Source organism: Eumetopias jubatus, unplaced genomic scaffold, assembly GCF_037043125.1.
Source record: "Eumetopias jubatus isolate StellerSeaLion01/CBP00866 unplaced genomic scaffold, mEumJub1_p1.0 scaffold_12, whole genome shotgun sequence".
Classification (NCBI taxonomy): domain Eukaryota; kingdom Metazoa; phylum Chordata; class Mammalia; order Carnivora; family Otariidae; genus Eumetopias; species Eumetopias jubatus.
This window is the reverse complement of record NW_028274818.1, coordinates 35,553,249-35,571,040: the sequence shown is the minus strand read 5'-3', so window position 1 is coordinate 35,571,040 and position 17,792 is coordinate 35,553,249. Positions and strand designations below refer to the sequence as shown.

Genomic DNA, 17,792 nt, shown 5'->3' with positions numbered 1-17,792 from the left:
GGAGGATCATGCCTCAATTTAGAGGTTCCGTTCTTTAGGGACTAAAGCACGGACAACTGTGTGCCAATACAAAGTTCACTGTCTTTATCCATTTATTTATTCACGATTCAACAGATATTTAATGAGCGCCTACTCCATGCCAGACACTAGGGTAGGAGCGGAGAATAGAGGGTTAGCCAAGCTAGACAAAGCCCCACCCTGAGGGAGGGTGTAATTGACATGGTCGCATAGTGGTGTCTATGAGATTTGGGGACATAAATTTAGAGGAAGGACTGGAATTGTTGGGTGCTAATGTCTCCCTTGGAACTGCATCACTGGACAGATTTTGGGTAGTCATCCTTCTGTTTCTTAGTCAAAATGGGACATTGGTTCTTTCAATGATGTTTTTCCTTGCAATAACTAACTAAGTATGCCTCTCTATAGGCTCCCAATTCTTAGAGGATAGGAGACTTTTTAGTCTTGTTTTTCTTTCAGGAGACAGTTGTTTCATCTAGAGAACCATAAATTCTATTGATTTCTAGCTTATTTACTTTCTAAGGCTCTCTGAAAATGCCTAGCCACAAATTGGACATTTGGGATTTCAGTTATTTTTTTTCTCTCATTAAATCCCCTAATTTATATTTGAGCCCATTAAAAGAAAGAAAAAAGAACTGAAAAAGACTAGTCTCCTTTACTTCAACTGTTGGGTCTACTCCAGAATACTCTTTGAAAATTTCCTGAAGTCTGTTTTCATTTTTATTTAATTTATAATTTTGAATCTTTGTCCAATGTCCCTTTAAAAGAAAGCCTTCTGGAATTGTCTTTCGTACTGTATTTTCTATTTTTTCTTGCTCTCTTAAGGCACTTTTTTCTTTCATTTTACATGGCTGAGTTATTTAAAATTTTTCTTTCTTCCCTGCTGCTTTTATATATTTTTCTCCATCTGTAGTACTAACAATTAATTGACCTACTTGGGGGCGCCTGGGTGGCTCAGTTGGTTAAGCAACTGCCTTCGGCTCAGGTCATGATCCTGGAGTCCCAGGATCGAGTCCCGCATCGGGCTCCCTGCTCAGCAGGGAGTCTGCTTCTCCCTCTGACCTTCCCCCCTCTCATGCTCTCTCTCTCTCTCTCAAACAAATAAATAAAATCTTTAAAAAAAAAATTTAATTGACCTACTTGGTACAGGTCTGTAGTCCAGAGCAATAAGTACCTAATAAAATCCTGAATTATTTAACAAATGTCTACCCAACTTCTTTAGGTTTAGGAAAACCTTTAATTATAACTCTTTTTTTTTTAAGATTTTATTTATTTATTTGACAGAGAGACACAGCAAGAGAGGGAACACAAGCAGGGGGAGTGGGAGAGGGAGAAACAGGCTTCCCGCTGAGCAGGGAGCCCAATGTGGGGCTCGATCCCAGAACGTCAGGCTTGAACCCAGAAACCTGGGATCATGACCCGATCTGAAGGCAGACGCTTAACGACTGAGCCACCCAGGCGCCCCTAATTATAACTCTTAATATGGCTCCAGACCAGGGCTTAAATTTAGCTCCTTAAAAAAAATTTTTTTTTCAATTTATTTATTTATTTTTATTTATTTTTAAGTTTTGTTTTTTTTTAAGATTTTATTTATTTATTTGACAGACAGAGACATAGCAAAAGAGGGAACACAACCAGGGGGAGTGAGAGAGGGAGAAGCAGGCTTCCCGCCAAGCGGGGAGCCCGATGCAGGGCTCCATCCCAGGACCTTGGGATCATGACCTGAGCTGAAGGCAGACACTTAACGACTGAGCCACCCAGGTGCCCCTAATTATAACTCTTACTATGACTCCAGACCAGGCCTTAAATTTAGCTCCTTTAAAAAAAAATTTCAATTTATTTAAATTGAAAAACGAAACAAAAATCCCTCAGAACAGTTCACCCAACTTCTCTAGGACTGCCTTCTGGTTTAGCAATGTTACAATGTGATCGCTTTTTTTTCCAGAGAAAATTCTGATGAAAGGATGGCTCATATAAAAGGTCAAGCAAAAATGAATGGAAAGAGAGGGAAATGAAACGGGTGGGTTTCAGAAGGTATCAGAGTCTTTGAGAGAGACCATACTGGAATTAGAATTTTGCTTCTTAGGCCTCAGCATGTGAATTAAAGAAGCAACCTACTGACTCTAGATTTCTGGAGTTCCTCTTAAATTAATTAATTTACTGATTTTGACCGGTCAAAATTCCTCCGTGATGGCCATTGTTAATCTAACTCAAAGTTTTTGTCCTTTATCAAAGTAAGCACAAGAGTTAGGATTACGGTGCAGCTTTATATGGGAAGTAAGAGTTCTTCCAAGAGGAGGTTGCAGTTTTGACATAGAAGAACCCAGAAAGACAAAAGAGGCTGCTTAGTAAGAATGTGTGCCTGCAAATGGTATCTTGTGTGCCCTTTCTAAGCAAAGGTAAGGAAAGGGCCATGCAATCAATGACCTGACAATGTTTGACCAAGAATACAGACTAAAAGTGACCTTCTTTTACACATTGACAAGACAGAGAGTGCTCTCATGGAAGTTTTGTAGGGGACCCAAAGCTAAGTTTGGCCAGTTGCCTTTTCCTGAATTGGACACCAGTCTAATGGCTCTCCAGCTACGGTCCCTTAGGTCAACTTGGACTGGATTAGTGATTTAGTGGGCTATTCCCTATGAAACACTCCCTTATACATATATCAGAAATAAGGTATTCCAGAACAAAACAAAAACACATAAGACAAGACTTTAAATATAGACAAACAAAAGCGAAGTTAAAGTGAGCAGCAGGGGAATAAGCAGTTTAATGACACTTAACAAATAGTTAGCAAATGGTATACCTCCAAAACAAAAGGTCTAATGAACTGTATGAGACCTATGTCTAATTACTCAGTGGTATACCTCCTAAACAAAATGTCTAATGACCTTATACAAAGGCCTAGGTGTAATTATTTACCAGCATGTACACCTGTCAACCAAAATACCTGATTACTTTGTACAAAGACTGATGATTTTATACAAAGACCTACTTGGTTAAAAATCACAGGAGTGGTGAGAACTCATTTGAAACCACTGGAGTTCAACCTGTCATTGGGACTGACTGAGCTGGCAGCAGATATGAAGGACAAACAGAGTTTGGGCACAATGAACCTAGTAAGCATACTTGTTGGTTTTTGGGAAACACAAAATTCAGAGATTGGCATACTTTCCCAGACTTAAGTGGGCTGATATCGCCTATAGAAGCATACTTATTTGTTGACTGCCTGGCGCTCTGGAATGTATTTATGGGGTGTGTCAGTTCCTGGTTGGTTGACCCTCAGCAGTGAGGGTCTATCACTGGCTGGTTGGCTTGTAAGAATGTGTTAGCTGAGGCGAGTTGTCATTGATTGAGCCAATGGGTTTAAACCATGATTATAGAACAATTAAACTTGTCCTAAGAATGTGGCAACTTTTTAATATTCTCACAGTTGATACCAACTATGTGCTTTCATTAAAACATAGTACAAGTTGGAATCTGATATAATACAAAATTACATATTTATTTATATTAATAGATCAGAGTTTTGGAACAAACGAGGTGACTAATAATTGTTTCACAGTGACAAAGTTTGAGAACCATTAGGTTCAAACCACCAGGTTAAGGTATTTTCTAAGAGGCAGAAGCCTTTGTTAGATAAACTTAATTGGTAAATATTTTATTTTTGGAATTAAATTGATTATTATTATTTAAATTCTAGTTAGTTAATATATAAATTCATTATTTTTAATAGTCATTTAGGAAGAAGGAAAATATTTGTCAACATGCTGAGAAAAAGAACAAAAAGGCATAGGAAACACAGAGGGTGTGTGTGTGATGGGGGTGGAGGGAAGGGTTCAGAGAAGCAGGCTGAAATAGGAAATATATCCCCTATTTGGTGGTTGTACCAAATAGAATCCCAGCACTTTTTTTTTTTTAAAGATTTTATTTATTTGACAGAGAGAGAGACAGCCAGAGAAGGAACACACAAGCAGGGGAAGCAGGAGAGGGAGAAGCAGGCTTCCTGCAGAGCAGGGACCCTGACGTGAGGCTCCATCCCAGGACCATTACCTGAGCCGAAGGCCGACGCTTAACGACTGAGCCATCCAGGTGCCCCTAGAATCCCAGCATCTTATAATTGGGTGACACCTCAGAGGTCATAAGACCACTCTCCCTTCCAAGTTCAGAAATCTCCTCTCCAGTTTATTTCCAACTTCTGCTTCCATGCTTTTAGTAATGAGGAGTTTACTATACATCACAGGGAAACTCCTTATGTTTTGAATTACTCTGATTTCTTAATGACCTGAGAATTGCTTCCTTCTACTTCTCTTTGCTACTTTTAGTTCTGCATTTTCAAGCCACATAAAATAAGTCTATTTTATTGGACTTTATTGAATCAATATGGCAGCCTTTCAACTATTTGGCGGCAGGTATGTGACAGAATTTTGTTGTAAATTCTCTACTCCTCTATTCAATTGTTCTGTATGTGACAGGGTTCCTGGATTTTTATATGCCCAAGTCCCTCTGATCTAAGTAGGTTTTTGTTTGTCAAGGTCTCTCTTGAAATTTAACAACTGAAAGCCGTTTGCCAGGTAACTGCTCTAAGCACTATACATGCATTGTCTCATTTAATTTGCAAAATTATCCCACGAGGAAGTCACTATTTTATAGATGGGGAAAGAAGTTAACTAACCAGAGGCAGAGTGTTTATAAGTAACTTGTCCAAGGTCTTAAAGCTAGCAAATGGAGGAGTCAGAATGCAAACCGAAGCAAATCCAGGAGGTCTCTTTTAACTTCTTTGGTTTCCCACCTGCCAGATTGTAAAGTAAAACAAATCCACCTCCTCATCCCCTTTTCTGGACATTAAATTTCTACTAATAAGATGTTAGGTTTTTTTTTTTGGCAGACTCTTGTTGGCTTATCTTGAGCTTGTAATCAGTGGAAACACCTAGGTCTTTTTCACATGATCTGCTGCTAGAATAAGCCTTCGTAATCCTGTGGCCATGCAACTGGATGTTTGGAACTAATTTTGTACGGTATCTTCTCTGTTCAGTTTCAGTTGATTAGCTTCGGGCATGCTTCCAACCTGTTGAGTCGTTTTGAATCCTGACTCAGCTCTGCATCAGCAACAGAATTGATATGTATACCTCCTGTCATTTCTCCTAGGTTGATGATAAAATTGCCAAACAGGATAGGGCCAAGGACCATTTCTGTCCCTGTGTGGGGAGAGGGACTTCTATTTGATAACAACCGTAGTCTCCCGAGACCACCCCAAAACCTTGATTCTGAAACTATTAAGCAAACCCTTTTTCTTTCCTTTCCTTTAACCCAGGGCTTCTCAACCTCTGCCCTATTGACATTTTGGACTGGAGAATGGTTTGTTGTGGGTGGGTGTCCTGTGCATTCTAAGATGTTTAGCAGCATCCCTGGCTTCTACTCCCTAGATGCTAGTAATAGTGCTCCTCTTCCCCTACCAGACAACCAGAAACATCTCCAGACATTTTCAGATGTCTCCTGGGGGGACAAAATTGCCCCTCCTTCCACAGAGAATCAGTACTCTAATTTCATAAATAGATTACTTGAGCAATCAATATTTAGTAAGGACCTATTATTTGTCCAAGACTTGGTAATTTCTATGAACACTAAAGAGGAAGAGGAAGACAAGGACCTTGACCACAAGAAGTTTATACTCTATCCCTGGAGGGAGAGGACTCAGATGGGTGATAACCAGTCTTTTCTCCTTCTAACCCAGAGCTTCTTACTATGATTTGAGTTGATGGGGAGGAAGGCTGGGTAGAGCTAGAGATCCAATTAGGCATTCTTGGGGACTTGCCTTCTGTCTTCCGAACAGCTAGCTAGTTTTCTTTTCTTTCCACTCTCTCTGTTAAAATACAGGAAGAAAGAGATATCAGTCATAGGAGCCTCGGGTCAGGTGTGAGATGGCAAATAGGTTTTTGCTCTAGAATTAATCAGTATCTGCTATTCGTGTACCATAGCTCAGAAGTTGATTTATCTTCCGATCTTAAAATGCTAAGTCTGGTGGGATTTAATAAAAGTTTCTCTCCTGTCACCCGTACCATGAAACAAAAACGAATCCTCAACATACTTATAAGCATGTAATGAGTCCCTGACAGTGACGTAAATGCTGCCTGCCGGTCAGGCAGCTGCTCTTCCCGCAGTGCTCAGCTAAGACCCCCTTGGGCAGCATGTTCACCCTCTCTGCTGTCCACCCCAGGGAAACATGCCCCCCAGGAATCAGATACTGAGACATAGTATAAAACGAGGGTTTTATTTCAAAATGCAAAATGGTGGTCATTGTAATAATAATAATAATATAAAAAGCATTCCCCGCCTTCCACCCTAGTGCAAAATGGTAGATGCACTCACATAGCTCAAAGATACGTAATTTTGGACATGTCATCCTGCAATGCTGCACAGCAGCAACACTTAATCCCAGACTCCTTTGGTGGATCCGTGTGGTAGTTCAGTTCTGCAAGTCTGTGGCTTCTCAAATCTAAGTCCAAACAACACAGGACTCCTGCTCTCTCCCACTTGAGCCCGACCCTACACGCGCTCTTCTTTCTCGCACTCAGGCTCTCTCTCCACTCCCTCTGCGGGCTCCCAGGGGTCCTAGGAGGCGTGCTGCCGGTTGGAGAGCGCCCGGCTGCAGAGGACGGCCTCCTGCTGCTTGCTTTTCTCCCGCAGGGTCTGGGTCGCCAGGACCTTCCGCTCTCGGGCGGCCAGCAGCTCGGCGACCGCTGCTTCCTCGTCCCGCAGGCGGCTGGCGGCCGTGAAGGGGCTGCACACAGTCTCCATCAGGCCGATCACCACGCCGAAGAAGGCTAGCACGCCGCCCAGCACGTACAGCTTCACCATCTTCCGATTGGGCCTCCGGGCCATCAGCTCCTTGGCCAGCGGGATCAGCTCCTGCACCGTTTCCATCTCGGGGGCGGGGGTGACCTGTGGGAGGGGCGGCGCAGGAAAGGGGACCGTTCAGCCACGGAAGGATGGCTCCAGCCTGCCCGAGAGCCCCCTCGCTCGGCGGTCCCGCGGGCAGGGGGTCCCGCCCCGCCGCGCTCTCCCTCCGCCGGGGCTCACCTCCAAGGCGCAGCGCGAGCAGGAGGCAGCGCGAGCCGGGGCGGCGGCGGCGGCGGCGGCGGCGGCGGGCAGTGCGTCCGCGGGTCCGGCCGGCCTCTGCGTTCTCCTCCTCCTCCTCCTCGGCAGCCGCGGCTCTTCCAGGTGGAGACTCCGCAGCGGGCACCTTGGACGTGCCCTAGGGCCACTTATATCTTTCCTCCGAGACCCGCCTCCTGGGCTCCCTTGGCCCGGCGCCAGCGCCGCTAGCGCCAGAGGAACGAGGGGGAAGGAGGGGGGAGGAGGGGGAGGGGGAAGGAGGGGGGAGGAGGGGAAGGGGGAAGGAGAGGGAGGGGCGCGGAAGGACCTAGGTGGAGGCGGCCAGGAGCTGTGCACGCTTGGGCCCTGTGAGCTGGGAGTCCCAGGCAGGGGAGACCGCGGCGGGGGCGCGGGGGGGCGGGGTGCGACCGGGACGCAGGAGGTCCCACGCCGGGTGCGCACACCGGTGAGGACCCGGAGCCCTGGGAGGTATCGCGTACGTTTCCCACGTGACTCTTCCTTAGTGCTGTGGGTGGGTGGCACAGCTTTCTTTGTCTGGGGTGGCCCGTGAGGGACCCCTAATGAGGACATCGCGGGGAGGGGGCGTTCTACCTAACCGGAAAATCTTTAGTTTTTATTCCCAAGGGTTGTCGTCTTCCCACAGGTGTGGGGATCAGACGGGAGAAGACAAGGGGAGAGGGATCCTGGTAAGGAGCAGCACCAGGTCTCCAGGCTCTGTATGTGCTTCTGTTTCTTTTCGGCCTGACTGGTTTTATTCACAGGTGCTTGCCCTGCCAAGGTCACTTGATAGATAACTACTTACTGAGGGTGCCCTTTTGCACAGCTGTGTGTGTGATGCGTCTCTGCACTTGCCCCTGTTTGTATATGTACATCTGGGTATCATTAAATCCCAGTTATTCCCACTCTTGAGAAGTGCAGCTGGGGGCTACGGGGCAGAGGAGATGGAAGGGGACTGCCGATAAATTTCTTCTGCTGGTCTGGAATGCAAATGCTCTCAATAATTACTCACTACTTCCCTGGGTCTGGGGTTACAACACCACTGTGCCATTTCAGCTTATAGAAACAGGGGCAGAAGGGTGAGAATAGAGGGTTTGGGTAAGAGCTAAAGAGAGAACTCTTGGGGCAGGGGGCGCTGGCTGGCTCAGTTGGAAGAGCATGTGACTCTTGATCTGTGGTCCTTAGTTCAAGCCCCACCTTAGGTGTAGAGATTACTTAAGTAAGACTTAAAAAAAAAAAGCACTGCTGGAAGCAAGGGAGGAGAGAAAGATATATTTTGGCTGGAACTAAACATCATCACCCTGGGGTGGAGGGTGTAATGATTTGGCTTTGGTTATCCATTTACCAGAGTTAGCTAGCAAGAGGGGGAAAGCAGAGGCAAGTGGGCCAAAGGGCTGCCAGCAGTAGAGGGGGAGGAGGGGGAAATCAGACTGTCCAGAAAATTGTAAAGGTCAGTGATGCAATCTTGCAATAGCCTCCTGTGGGGTGGGACAGGGAAAGGGGCTGTTTCAAAGATCAAATGTTTGAGTCCTTTTATGGGGGGGGGGGTGAGGCAATTTCCCAGACAATTCAATTAAAAAAGACAACCATAACAACTACCCTTTGCCTTGGCTATTACCATTTAAGGTAGTAAGATTTGTGTGGGCATGCTGATTGGCAAGGTTAGTTAAGCAGCTGTGGTAAAATTCTGCCTTTTAGCCTGCTCCCAAGCAGTGAAGGTGACACGGGGCCAAATAAGGGTTATTCCTAGAGGATGGTGAACGCTGCTTATTGTTCTTTTAATGTTAGACAGGAAATTCCTGAAACAAGGGACCAAGTTGAGATTAATATCAATCTTGGCATTTTCTTTCTTTCTTTTTTTAAGATTTTATTTATTTATTTATTTGACACAGAGAGAGAGAGAGAGAGAGAGAGAATAAGGGGAGAGGCGCGGGGCACCCGGGTGGCTCAGTTGTTAGGCGTCTGCCTTCGGCTTGGGTCATGATCCCAGAGTCCTAGGATCGAGCCCCGCATCGGGCTCCCTGCTCAGTGGGGAGTCTACTTCTCCCTCTCTCCCCCACTGCTTATGCTCCCTCTCTCGCTGTGTCTCTCTCTGTCAAATAAATAAATACAATCTTTAAAAAATAAAAAAAAGAAGGGGAGACGCACAGTGAGAGAGGGACAAGCAGACTCCCCGCTGAGCAGGGATCCTGACGGGGGCTCGATTCCAGGACCCTGGGATCATGACCTGAGCCAAAGTCAGACACTTAACCGACTGAGCCACCCAGGTGCCCCAATCTTGGCATTTTCTTTGAATCTTCCTTAAAATTTTGGAGAAGTCTCTAATAACCTGGCAGAAATGATATGTGAACCATCTCAAGATTGTGAGTGTGCCAAACACTGTGGCTTCTGGAAGAGTGTATGATGTATACCTTACTATGGGGGCTTTCACCTGGTTCCTTCTCTGAAGGTGAGTCAGCCCAGCTTTGGTTGCAAAACTCCGAAATTGACTCCATCGTAAGCATTTCTGGTATTTCTGTAACTCAAAGACGAAAACCACATGTCTTCCATGGTCAGCAGACTGCAGTTCATCTGGGGTTCCCCTTTTTGTGGTTTACTGTGGTAGAGCACATTACTACCTGGATGAGTTCCCCTCTTTCTGTCTTTGATAATCTGACTTTGACCCCCAGACCCCACCAGCTTACTGGCTGGGGCTGGGCAGAAAGAGCAGCAGGTGGTATGGATTGGGGGTGCCGGTGCATTTGGTGTTTCTGGTTTAGGTGGTAGCTGGAGCTGAGTAGGACATGGTGGGAATAGAAGGCTGGGGAATCCAGGATCAACTTATGTTTAGGAATTTCTGGTAGCTCCTCTGTCTAGGGGGGGAAAGAGAACCCAACTTCTAGGGTAGAGGGTTAGGTAGGGCTTGGGAAACTAAGCACGTGATTCAACAGCGCTGATGTCACTTTAGAGATGGAAAGCCTTATGTTACATCATACAGGCCAGACCAGCTGTATGGTGATCAACCATTTCAGTGTGTCTAGGGCTGAGGGGTTTCCCTGAGTGCAGGACTTGCAGGGCTGAAACTGGGACAGCTCTGGGCTAATTGGGATAGTTGGTCAGCCTACCCTTGAGTCTATCCTAACATTTAATTGTGCCATTTCTAGGAAGGTAGGAAAGGCCAGTTTAAAATTATTTTGCTTTCCAAATCCCTTTCTCCCAAACATTAAAATTAAAACAAACACCCAGAGCCACCTGCAGAGGAAACAATCACAAAGGGGCAGCAGGTGGTCCTAGGGGTGAGTGCAGAAGAGAGATAGAGCTGTCCCCACAACTGTGCCTTAGCGATTGAAGGAACAGGGGACAGAGGCCTTTTGGATGATTGGTTGTAAATGAGCCTCAATTATTAGTAGTAGTATTTTGTTACCAGCTCCTTGCCACCTACCAAAGTCAGCGCCCACCCCTGGTATTATAGGAGGCTGAAGGGACGCATCATCCATCACAGGAGGTAGGATAAAACATTTGTAAATCTTAAACTCCATTTTTTTTTTTCCAGTCCTTGAGTTACTTTCATTTCATGTATACTAGTTTTGGAGAGGTTTCTTATCTCTCGAATATCAGCGGATGATTTTTAAATCTACATGTCTAATCTTTGTCTTCCTCTGGTTTTGTAGACTAGAGTTCTAGAGTCTAGACATTTCTGTGTGGATCTTCTGCTTTTATCACAAGCTTAACACACTTTAAATAAGACTCCCCATATCCTCTGTACTCTGACAAACTGAGTCACCTTCTCAGTATCCTTATTGCTAGCAGTGGCATCTCCATTTTATCTATTCTCTGGACTTGAAACACTGTGGCATTTTCTTAGAGAGGCCTTTCCTGACCATTCTGTCTTACAATTCCCTACCCAATGCCCTGCTTTATTTTTCTTCATAGCACTAGTACCTGACTTTATTTTTTTATTTTATTTTTTCTTTAAATTTTTTATTGTTATGTTAATCACCATACATTACATCATTAGTTTTTGATGTAGTGTTCCATGATTCATTGTTTGTGCTTAACACCCAGTACTCCACACAGAACGTGCCCTCTTTAATACCCATCACCAGGCTAACTCATCCCCCCACCCCCCTCCCCTCTAGAACCCTCAGTTTGTTTTTCAGAGTCCATCGTCTTCTCATGGTTCGTCTCCCCCTCCGGTTTACTCCCCTTCATTCTTCCCTTCCTGCTATCTTCTTCTTTTTTTCTTTCTTAACATATATTGCATTATTTGTTTCAGAAGTACAGATCTGTGATTCAACAGTCTTGCACAATTCACAGCGCTCCCCATAGCACATATCCTCCCCAATGTCCATCACCCAGCCACCCCATCCCTCCCACCCCCCACCACTCCAGCAACCCTCAGTTTGTCTCCTGAGATTAAGAATTCCTCATATCAGTGAGGTCATATGATACATGTCTTTCTCTGATTGACTTATTTCACTCAGCATAATACCTTCCAGTTCCATCCATGTCGTTGCAAATGGCAAGATCGCATTCCTTTTGATGGCTACATAATATTCCATTGTGTATATATACCACCTCTTCTTTATCCATTCATCTGTCGATGGACATCTTGGCTCTTTCCACGGTTTGGCTATTGTGGACATTTCTGCTATAAACATCGGGGTGCACGTACCCCATTGGATCCGACACTTGTATCTTTGTGCACTAGTACCTGACTTCATATTGATGTAACTGTTGCTTTGCTTTTGTGTTATCTTCCTTGCTCATTGGAGGTGGATCAGCTTCATGAGGGCTGGGACTGCATTTTGCTTTTCACTGTGTCCCCAGAGCCTCCTATGATCCTTGGCACTGGTAGGTCCTTAAGAGGTAACTATGGGGTTAATGAATGTCTTCCCCATTGGACTGACAGGGAGGAATTATGTTTATTAAGTTTGCATGCAGTCAGATGTTTAGTGGATGCTCAAAGAAGCATTCAGGTGTTTTTTTTTTCTTTTTTTCTTTTTTTTTTTTTTTTTAAGTAGGCTCTGTGTCCAGCACGGGACTTGAACATACAACCCCGAGATCAAGAGTTGCATGCTGTACCAACTGAGCCAGCCAGAAGTCCCATTTTTTTTTGGTTTTCAATAGTTTTCTTTTCTCTTTTGTTGCTGTTGTTGTTGTTGTTGTTCTTTTCTTTTCTTTTTTTTGTTTTGCCTTTAGTCCTTTCTTCTATAATCTATCTCAAACACTACCACCAAATAAATCTTCCTAAAATTAAATTTTTATTCTTAATTCTTAATTGCCTGCTTAAAACCTGGATCATTTTGGGCGCCTGGGTGGCTCAGTCGTTAAGCGTCTGCCTTCGGCTCAGGTCATGATCCCAGGGTCCTGGGATCGAGCCCCGCATCGGGCTCCCTGCTCAGCGGGCAGCCTGCTTCACCCTCTCCCATTCCCCCTGCTTGTGTTCCCTCTCTCGCTGTGTCTCTCTGTGTCAAATAAATAAATAAAATCTTTAAAAAAAAAAAAAACCTGGATCATTTCTTTCTTTCTTTTTTTTTTTTAAAGATTTTATTTATTTGAGAGAGAAAGAGAGTGAGAGAGAGAGAGAGAGCACATGAGTGGGGGTAGGGTCAGAGGGAGAAGCAGACTCCCGGCTGAGCAGGGAGCCTGACGTGGGACTCGATCCCGGGACTCCGGGATCATGACCTGAGCCGAAGGCAGTCGCTTAACCAACTGAGCCACCCAGGCACCCCTGGATCATTTCTTATTGCCTACATGGACTCCTGGATTCTGCATATTGGATTTATTTGATTGATGTTCTTGGAATCTGAGACTTCTATGATCTGCTCTTCCCTACTCATCTAACTCTATATTCCATTCTTCTCCAACAAGAACCCTTTGCTCCACAGATGGGTTTCTCATGTCCCAAGAAACAGTCCATTCTCATTGTGGCTGCCTCATCTTTGCTCATAATCTTCTTCCTACCTGAAATGCTGTTCTGTTTCTACTCTGTCTTCCTTTCTTCAATTCATGTGCTCCAAGAAGCCAGCAGCACACCCTGATCTCTCCTTTCTGTGAATTTCAGCTGCCTTTGTGGCTCACCCTGTACCGGTTGGCACTGCGTTGTGTACTGTTTTATACAGCTGTCTCATTGTCCCCTGTGGGCTTGCCCTGTCTCTGTGGAAGACCAGATCTTTGTACCTTTCATGGTGCTAATGTATAATAGGGGCTTAATCAATACTAGTTACATTGGCCTGAAAGTCAGTATTGAGATAGAGATTGCAAAATGATCAGACTCTTTGGGGAGGTTATTTTAGGCACAGTGGCTTGTCCTTGGCACAGAGCCTTGGGGGTAAGATTGCCCAAGACCTGGCAGCTTGGCTTAGTTCCTTCCACTCTGGCTTCCTCACCTTTCACTTGTACTCCCAGCTTAGTGTCTGACATTGCAGTGATGGTCTCTAGGGCACTCCTCCAGCCTGCTCCTGGGACCCAGGGCCTTGACAAATCCACACTGGTGAACAGACCCCTCGTAGACAGTTCACTTTAGTCCCTCATGACTTCTGGCCAAGCAGAACCACTATCTGCTGGACCATGCAGGATATGCTGGGAGCAGCAACACCCTACTGCCCACGTGCCACTTCTGAATTGTACTAATCTACTCTGTAAGTTTGAATCAGCATGGAATTTTCCCCAAGCTCAAATGCCAGCTAGACTTAAGAGTATAGGGCTCTGGGGTCAAACAGACTTGGGTTCGTTCAAGACCTGGCTCCTCTTACCAGGGTCTGACCTTGGACAAGTGACTTAACTTCTCCAGTCTTGTTTCTTCATCTGTAAAGTGTGGGTGATGATCACACCTAATAAATGAGGTGTGGTGAAGCCTGAATGAGCTGGAGCACTGGAAAGGGCTTAGCAGTCTGGCACGAATAAAAGCAATCATTACATGTTACTGATTCAGTCATTATTCTGTTGTCTTTGCCCCCTGCTCAGGTCAGTAATTCCTGTGGTCCTTTATCCCGGCCCAGGTCATTCACATCCCCTAGGTGACATATAGGCAGCGATAAGGTCCAAAAATGTTTGTTGAAGCTGGCCATGTATCTGATACTGTGTTAGGTATAGTTATGGAAAGCAGAATACAGCACTGTTTTCGCCCTCATGAGGCTCATAGTCAAGTAGAGGACTCAGACATGAAGTAAGTTATTAATATACTGGGATAAGCACAATAATAGAAATATACACAGGTAAACAAATAGAATAGAATGAGAAATATATTTTTAAGGGTATTTATTTATTTATTTATTTATTAAGAGATATTTTTATTTATTTGACAGAGAGACAGCCAGAGAGGGAACACAAGCAGGGGGAGCAGGAGAGGGAGAAGCAGGCCTCCCGCAGAGTGGGGAGCCCAATGCGGGGCTCTATCCCAGGACTCTGGGATCATGACCCGAGCCGAAGGCAGACGCTCAACGATTGAGCCACCCAGGCGCCCCTAGAATGAGAAATATATTGACTGATTCAGTTTGGGGAGGAGATGGTCAAGGAAGGCCTAAGAGTGGATGATGCCTGAGCAGCTGAGGGTATTAAAGGATGGATGATGTTTACCTGGTGACTCTGGGAGGGAGTGGGGTTTCAGGATTAGGGGAGGCCTGGAGTGAGAGAGCGCTGCATGTAAAAAGGATGGGATGCATGAGAATACATTGCATGTTCCAAGAGAAGTTAGGCAAGATTGGCCTCAGAGCACAAAGAATGGGTTTTGGGAAATGGCAGGAAATGAGGGGGAAGTAGTAGGCAGGAGCCATAATGAACAATTACCTAAATGGTTGCCAACATATGTGATGTCTAGGAACTATTGACCACTCCCCTGTTCTAGAAAGACATTGTCCTTGGCTTCCATGTCATCGTATTCTAATTTTCCTCCTGTTCTATTCTGGACACTCTTTAGTTTTTTTTTTCCCCCCCTCACTTCTGCCTTTTAAAAAAAATTTTTTTTTTTTTAACGTAGACTCCATTCCCAGCATGGAGCCCAATGCAGGGCTTGAACTCATGACCCTGAGATCAAGACCTGAGCTGAGATCAAGAGTCGGGCACTTAGCTGAACCACCCAGGTTCCTCACCCTTTTGCCTTTTATACAACCTCTTAAATATCAGCAGTTCTCAGGACTCAGTCCTGGAACCTCTTTTTAAACTTTACATCCTCTCTTTAGGTGATTTAATTTACTTGGGAGGCTTCCATTATGCCTCTGTGCAGATGATGTACACGTCTGAGCCCTGGACCTTTCTATCTTCCTGCCCAGGCTATGTCTTAACTTGGATATCTTGCAACTATCTAACTTTCCATGTCTGAAGCCAAAGTCAATATTTCCACCCCCAAAATTTGCATCACGATCTTGCTTCATCTAGGCTTCACCATCGATCTGGGAGTCCAGGTCCTAAGCCTAGGAGCCATCCTTTTCTCCTCTCTCTCTCTGTCACCTCTCATATACAGTCATCAAGACTTGCCATTCTGTCTCTTAAGTTATCTCTTGACTTTATTTGCTTTCCATCCCCCTTACCACCCTCCTAGTCTAAGCCCTCATCATCTCACCTGGACTATTGCTATGGTCTCACAACTGGTCTCTCTGCCTTGGGTTTTGACCTAGCCAATCCTATTAATCCAATCCTATCCAATGTAAACTTGAGAAAAGAAAAAGAAAAAAAGCAAACCGTATCATGTCACTCTTCTCTTTAAAACCCTTCAGTGGATCCCCATGTTGCCCTTTGGATCATGGCCTGGATTCTTAGCATGGTATATAAGTTCCCCCATGATCTTGTCCTTGTCTGTTTTTCCGGTTTCATTGTATGTCCCTCAACCCTTGCTCTCTAGGTGCCAGCCACACTGTTCGGTTCTTTCACAGCTTCAGATCCTTCCTTGTGGTGTTCTCTCCACCTGGAACACTTTCATCATTTCCCTTGATCTTATGAACTCGTACTCATCCTTCAAGTGTCAGTACCCTCTCGCTGCCTCCGGGAGGCCTTCCTTGATGCTTAGGTGCTGCACGGTCCCACAGCCATCTTACTTTCCCTTTCATGACTCTTGTGTGTCTCCGTTGCCAGACTGTAAGCTCTGTGAGGGTGGAGACTATCTCTGTCTTGTTCAGTGTTCTCAGAGCTAGCACAATGCATTGTCTGTTGACTTATTTAATCATAGCTTTCAATTTGCCTTATATTGAATTGGTTATCCTCTAGGCAGTGGCAAAAATTGATGAATCTCAGGCAGCAGAACAGTTCAATAAGGTTGGCATTTTAAGTAGATCACTATTGGCATAGTGAAGAATGCATGAGTGGAGCAAGACTAGAGGCAGTAAGTAGGATGTTGTCAGAGTAATTAAAGGGGTGAGGGACTGGGCTAAGACAGAAGTAATGGGGATAGAGGGAGACAGATTTGAGTGATGCATTGTAAGTAAAACTGGAAGGCTTAGTGCTATAGAAGAGAAAAGGAGTCAGAGATGATGCCCAGGTTTGGAGAAAGAAGAAGGAACACATTTGGGGAGGAAGAGAATGAGTTCCATTTTGGATATATTGAGTTTGGGCTGTTTATGAGACATGCAGGCAAAAGTGGTCATTAAGCAGTGTGTATGAATCAGGAACCTGGAGCTCTGGAGAGAGATTGGGTTGCCAGTTGCGGATTTGAGAGATTTCAGTGAGTTGGGGGTGCCTGAGATCTTGGGAGTGGGGGAGATAACCCATGAGGGAATAGAGAGAGGAGAGAAAGGATGGAAATATGGGGACTGAGGAAATACTGATGCTTGCCTGAGGCTGGTGGTGAAGCAGAGCAGTAGGTCTTATTTCCTAAATCAGCTTGCAGAGTAGTTCGGTTCTAAGAGTATTAATCACAAAATCTGATTCTCTTCCTTCACATCCAGAATCTAGGCCAGGAGCCCTCTTGGAATAAAGAACTCATTTCTAATGTGGTGGGCAGAATTTTAAGATGGCCTCTGATATACAAGCCCTATAAAGCCCCCAGGATTTGTGAATATGATGGGATAGTCACTTCCATGATTAGGGTATATTATATGGACAGCTGATTTAATAGAATTAAACATTCAGTTCATCAGTCACTTGAACCACATTTCAAGCACTCAACAGCCACAAGGAGTTAGTGACTACCATTTTGGACAGTGCAGGTACAGAACATTTCCATTGTTGCAGAAAGTTTTATAAGAGAGCACTGGGTCTCAATCCATGGAACTGTAGGAAACATCTAGGAAGTGGTTCTCAATTCTGCTATAGATGCTGCCTGAATTCTTTGTTCCTCTTCATAACTAAAACTGTTTATTAACAGTTTTCTATAATCACTGTATCCATTTCTTCATCAACCATTCACTCTTACCCACGTCCATCTGGCCTCCATTACCACCATCCCCACCAAAAGCTAATGGGATGTTTATTGAATGAACTGGATTTTATCATTCAACAGACAATAACTCTTTCTTCCTTCTAGAAACACCTTTTCTCTTTGCTTCAGGGACACTGCACTCTCCTGTCGAAGAACAGGAAAACACTGCACCCTCCTGTTCTTCATTGTACCACCTTAGTTTCTTCTTCCCAGATTTCCTTCGTTACATCTTTCTTTTCTACCAGTCTGTGGTTCTCAACCTTGAACACACATTCGAATCACTGGGGAACTTTTAAAGTTTCTGAAGACCAGGCTAGATCAATTAAATCAGAAA

The 17,792-nt window shown here is 44.7% G+C and overlaps 2 protein-coding genes across 13 annotated transcripts in view; one reads left to right on the top strand and one right to left on the bottom strand.

Moving 5' to 3' along the window:
• Positions 1–6,264: 6,264 nt before the first annotated feature.
• Positions 6,265–7,323, bottom strand: G0S2 (G0/G1 switch 2). The gene is made up of 2 exons (XM_028125812.2): positions 7,093–7,323; positions 6,265–6,954 (listed from the first exon to the last, which is right to left on the bottom strand). The coding sequence occupies exon 2, from the start codon at positions 6,934–6,936 to the stop codon at positions 6,625–6,627; it is 312 nt and encodes a 103-aa protein (XP_027981613.1). The 5' UTR covers positions 6,937–6,954; positions 7,093–7,323; the 3' UTR covers positions 6,265–6,624.
• A 136-nt stretch (positions 7,324–7,459) lies between these two features.
• LAMB3 (laminin subunit beta 3) overlaps positions 7,460–17,792 on the top strand; it is a 63,109-nt gene continuing 52,776 nt past the window's right edge. For 4 of the 12 annotated variants that reach the window (XM_028125781.2, XM_088017242.1, XM_028125773.2 and 1 more), the window contains exon 1: positions 7,536–7,603. The gene's annotated coding sequence lies outside the window, so the exon portion shown is untranslated. Of the gene's footprint in view, positions 7,476–7,519; positions 7,604–17,792 lie in introns of those variants that run through there. The other 8 variants (XM_028125782.2, XM_028125777.2, XM_028125780.2 and 5 more) reach the window with 7 other exon arrangements.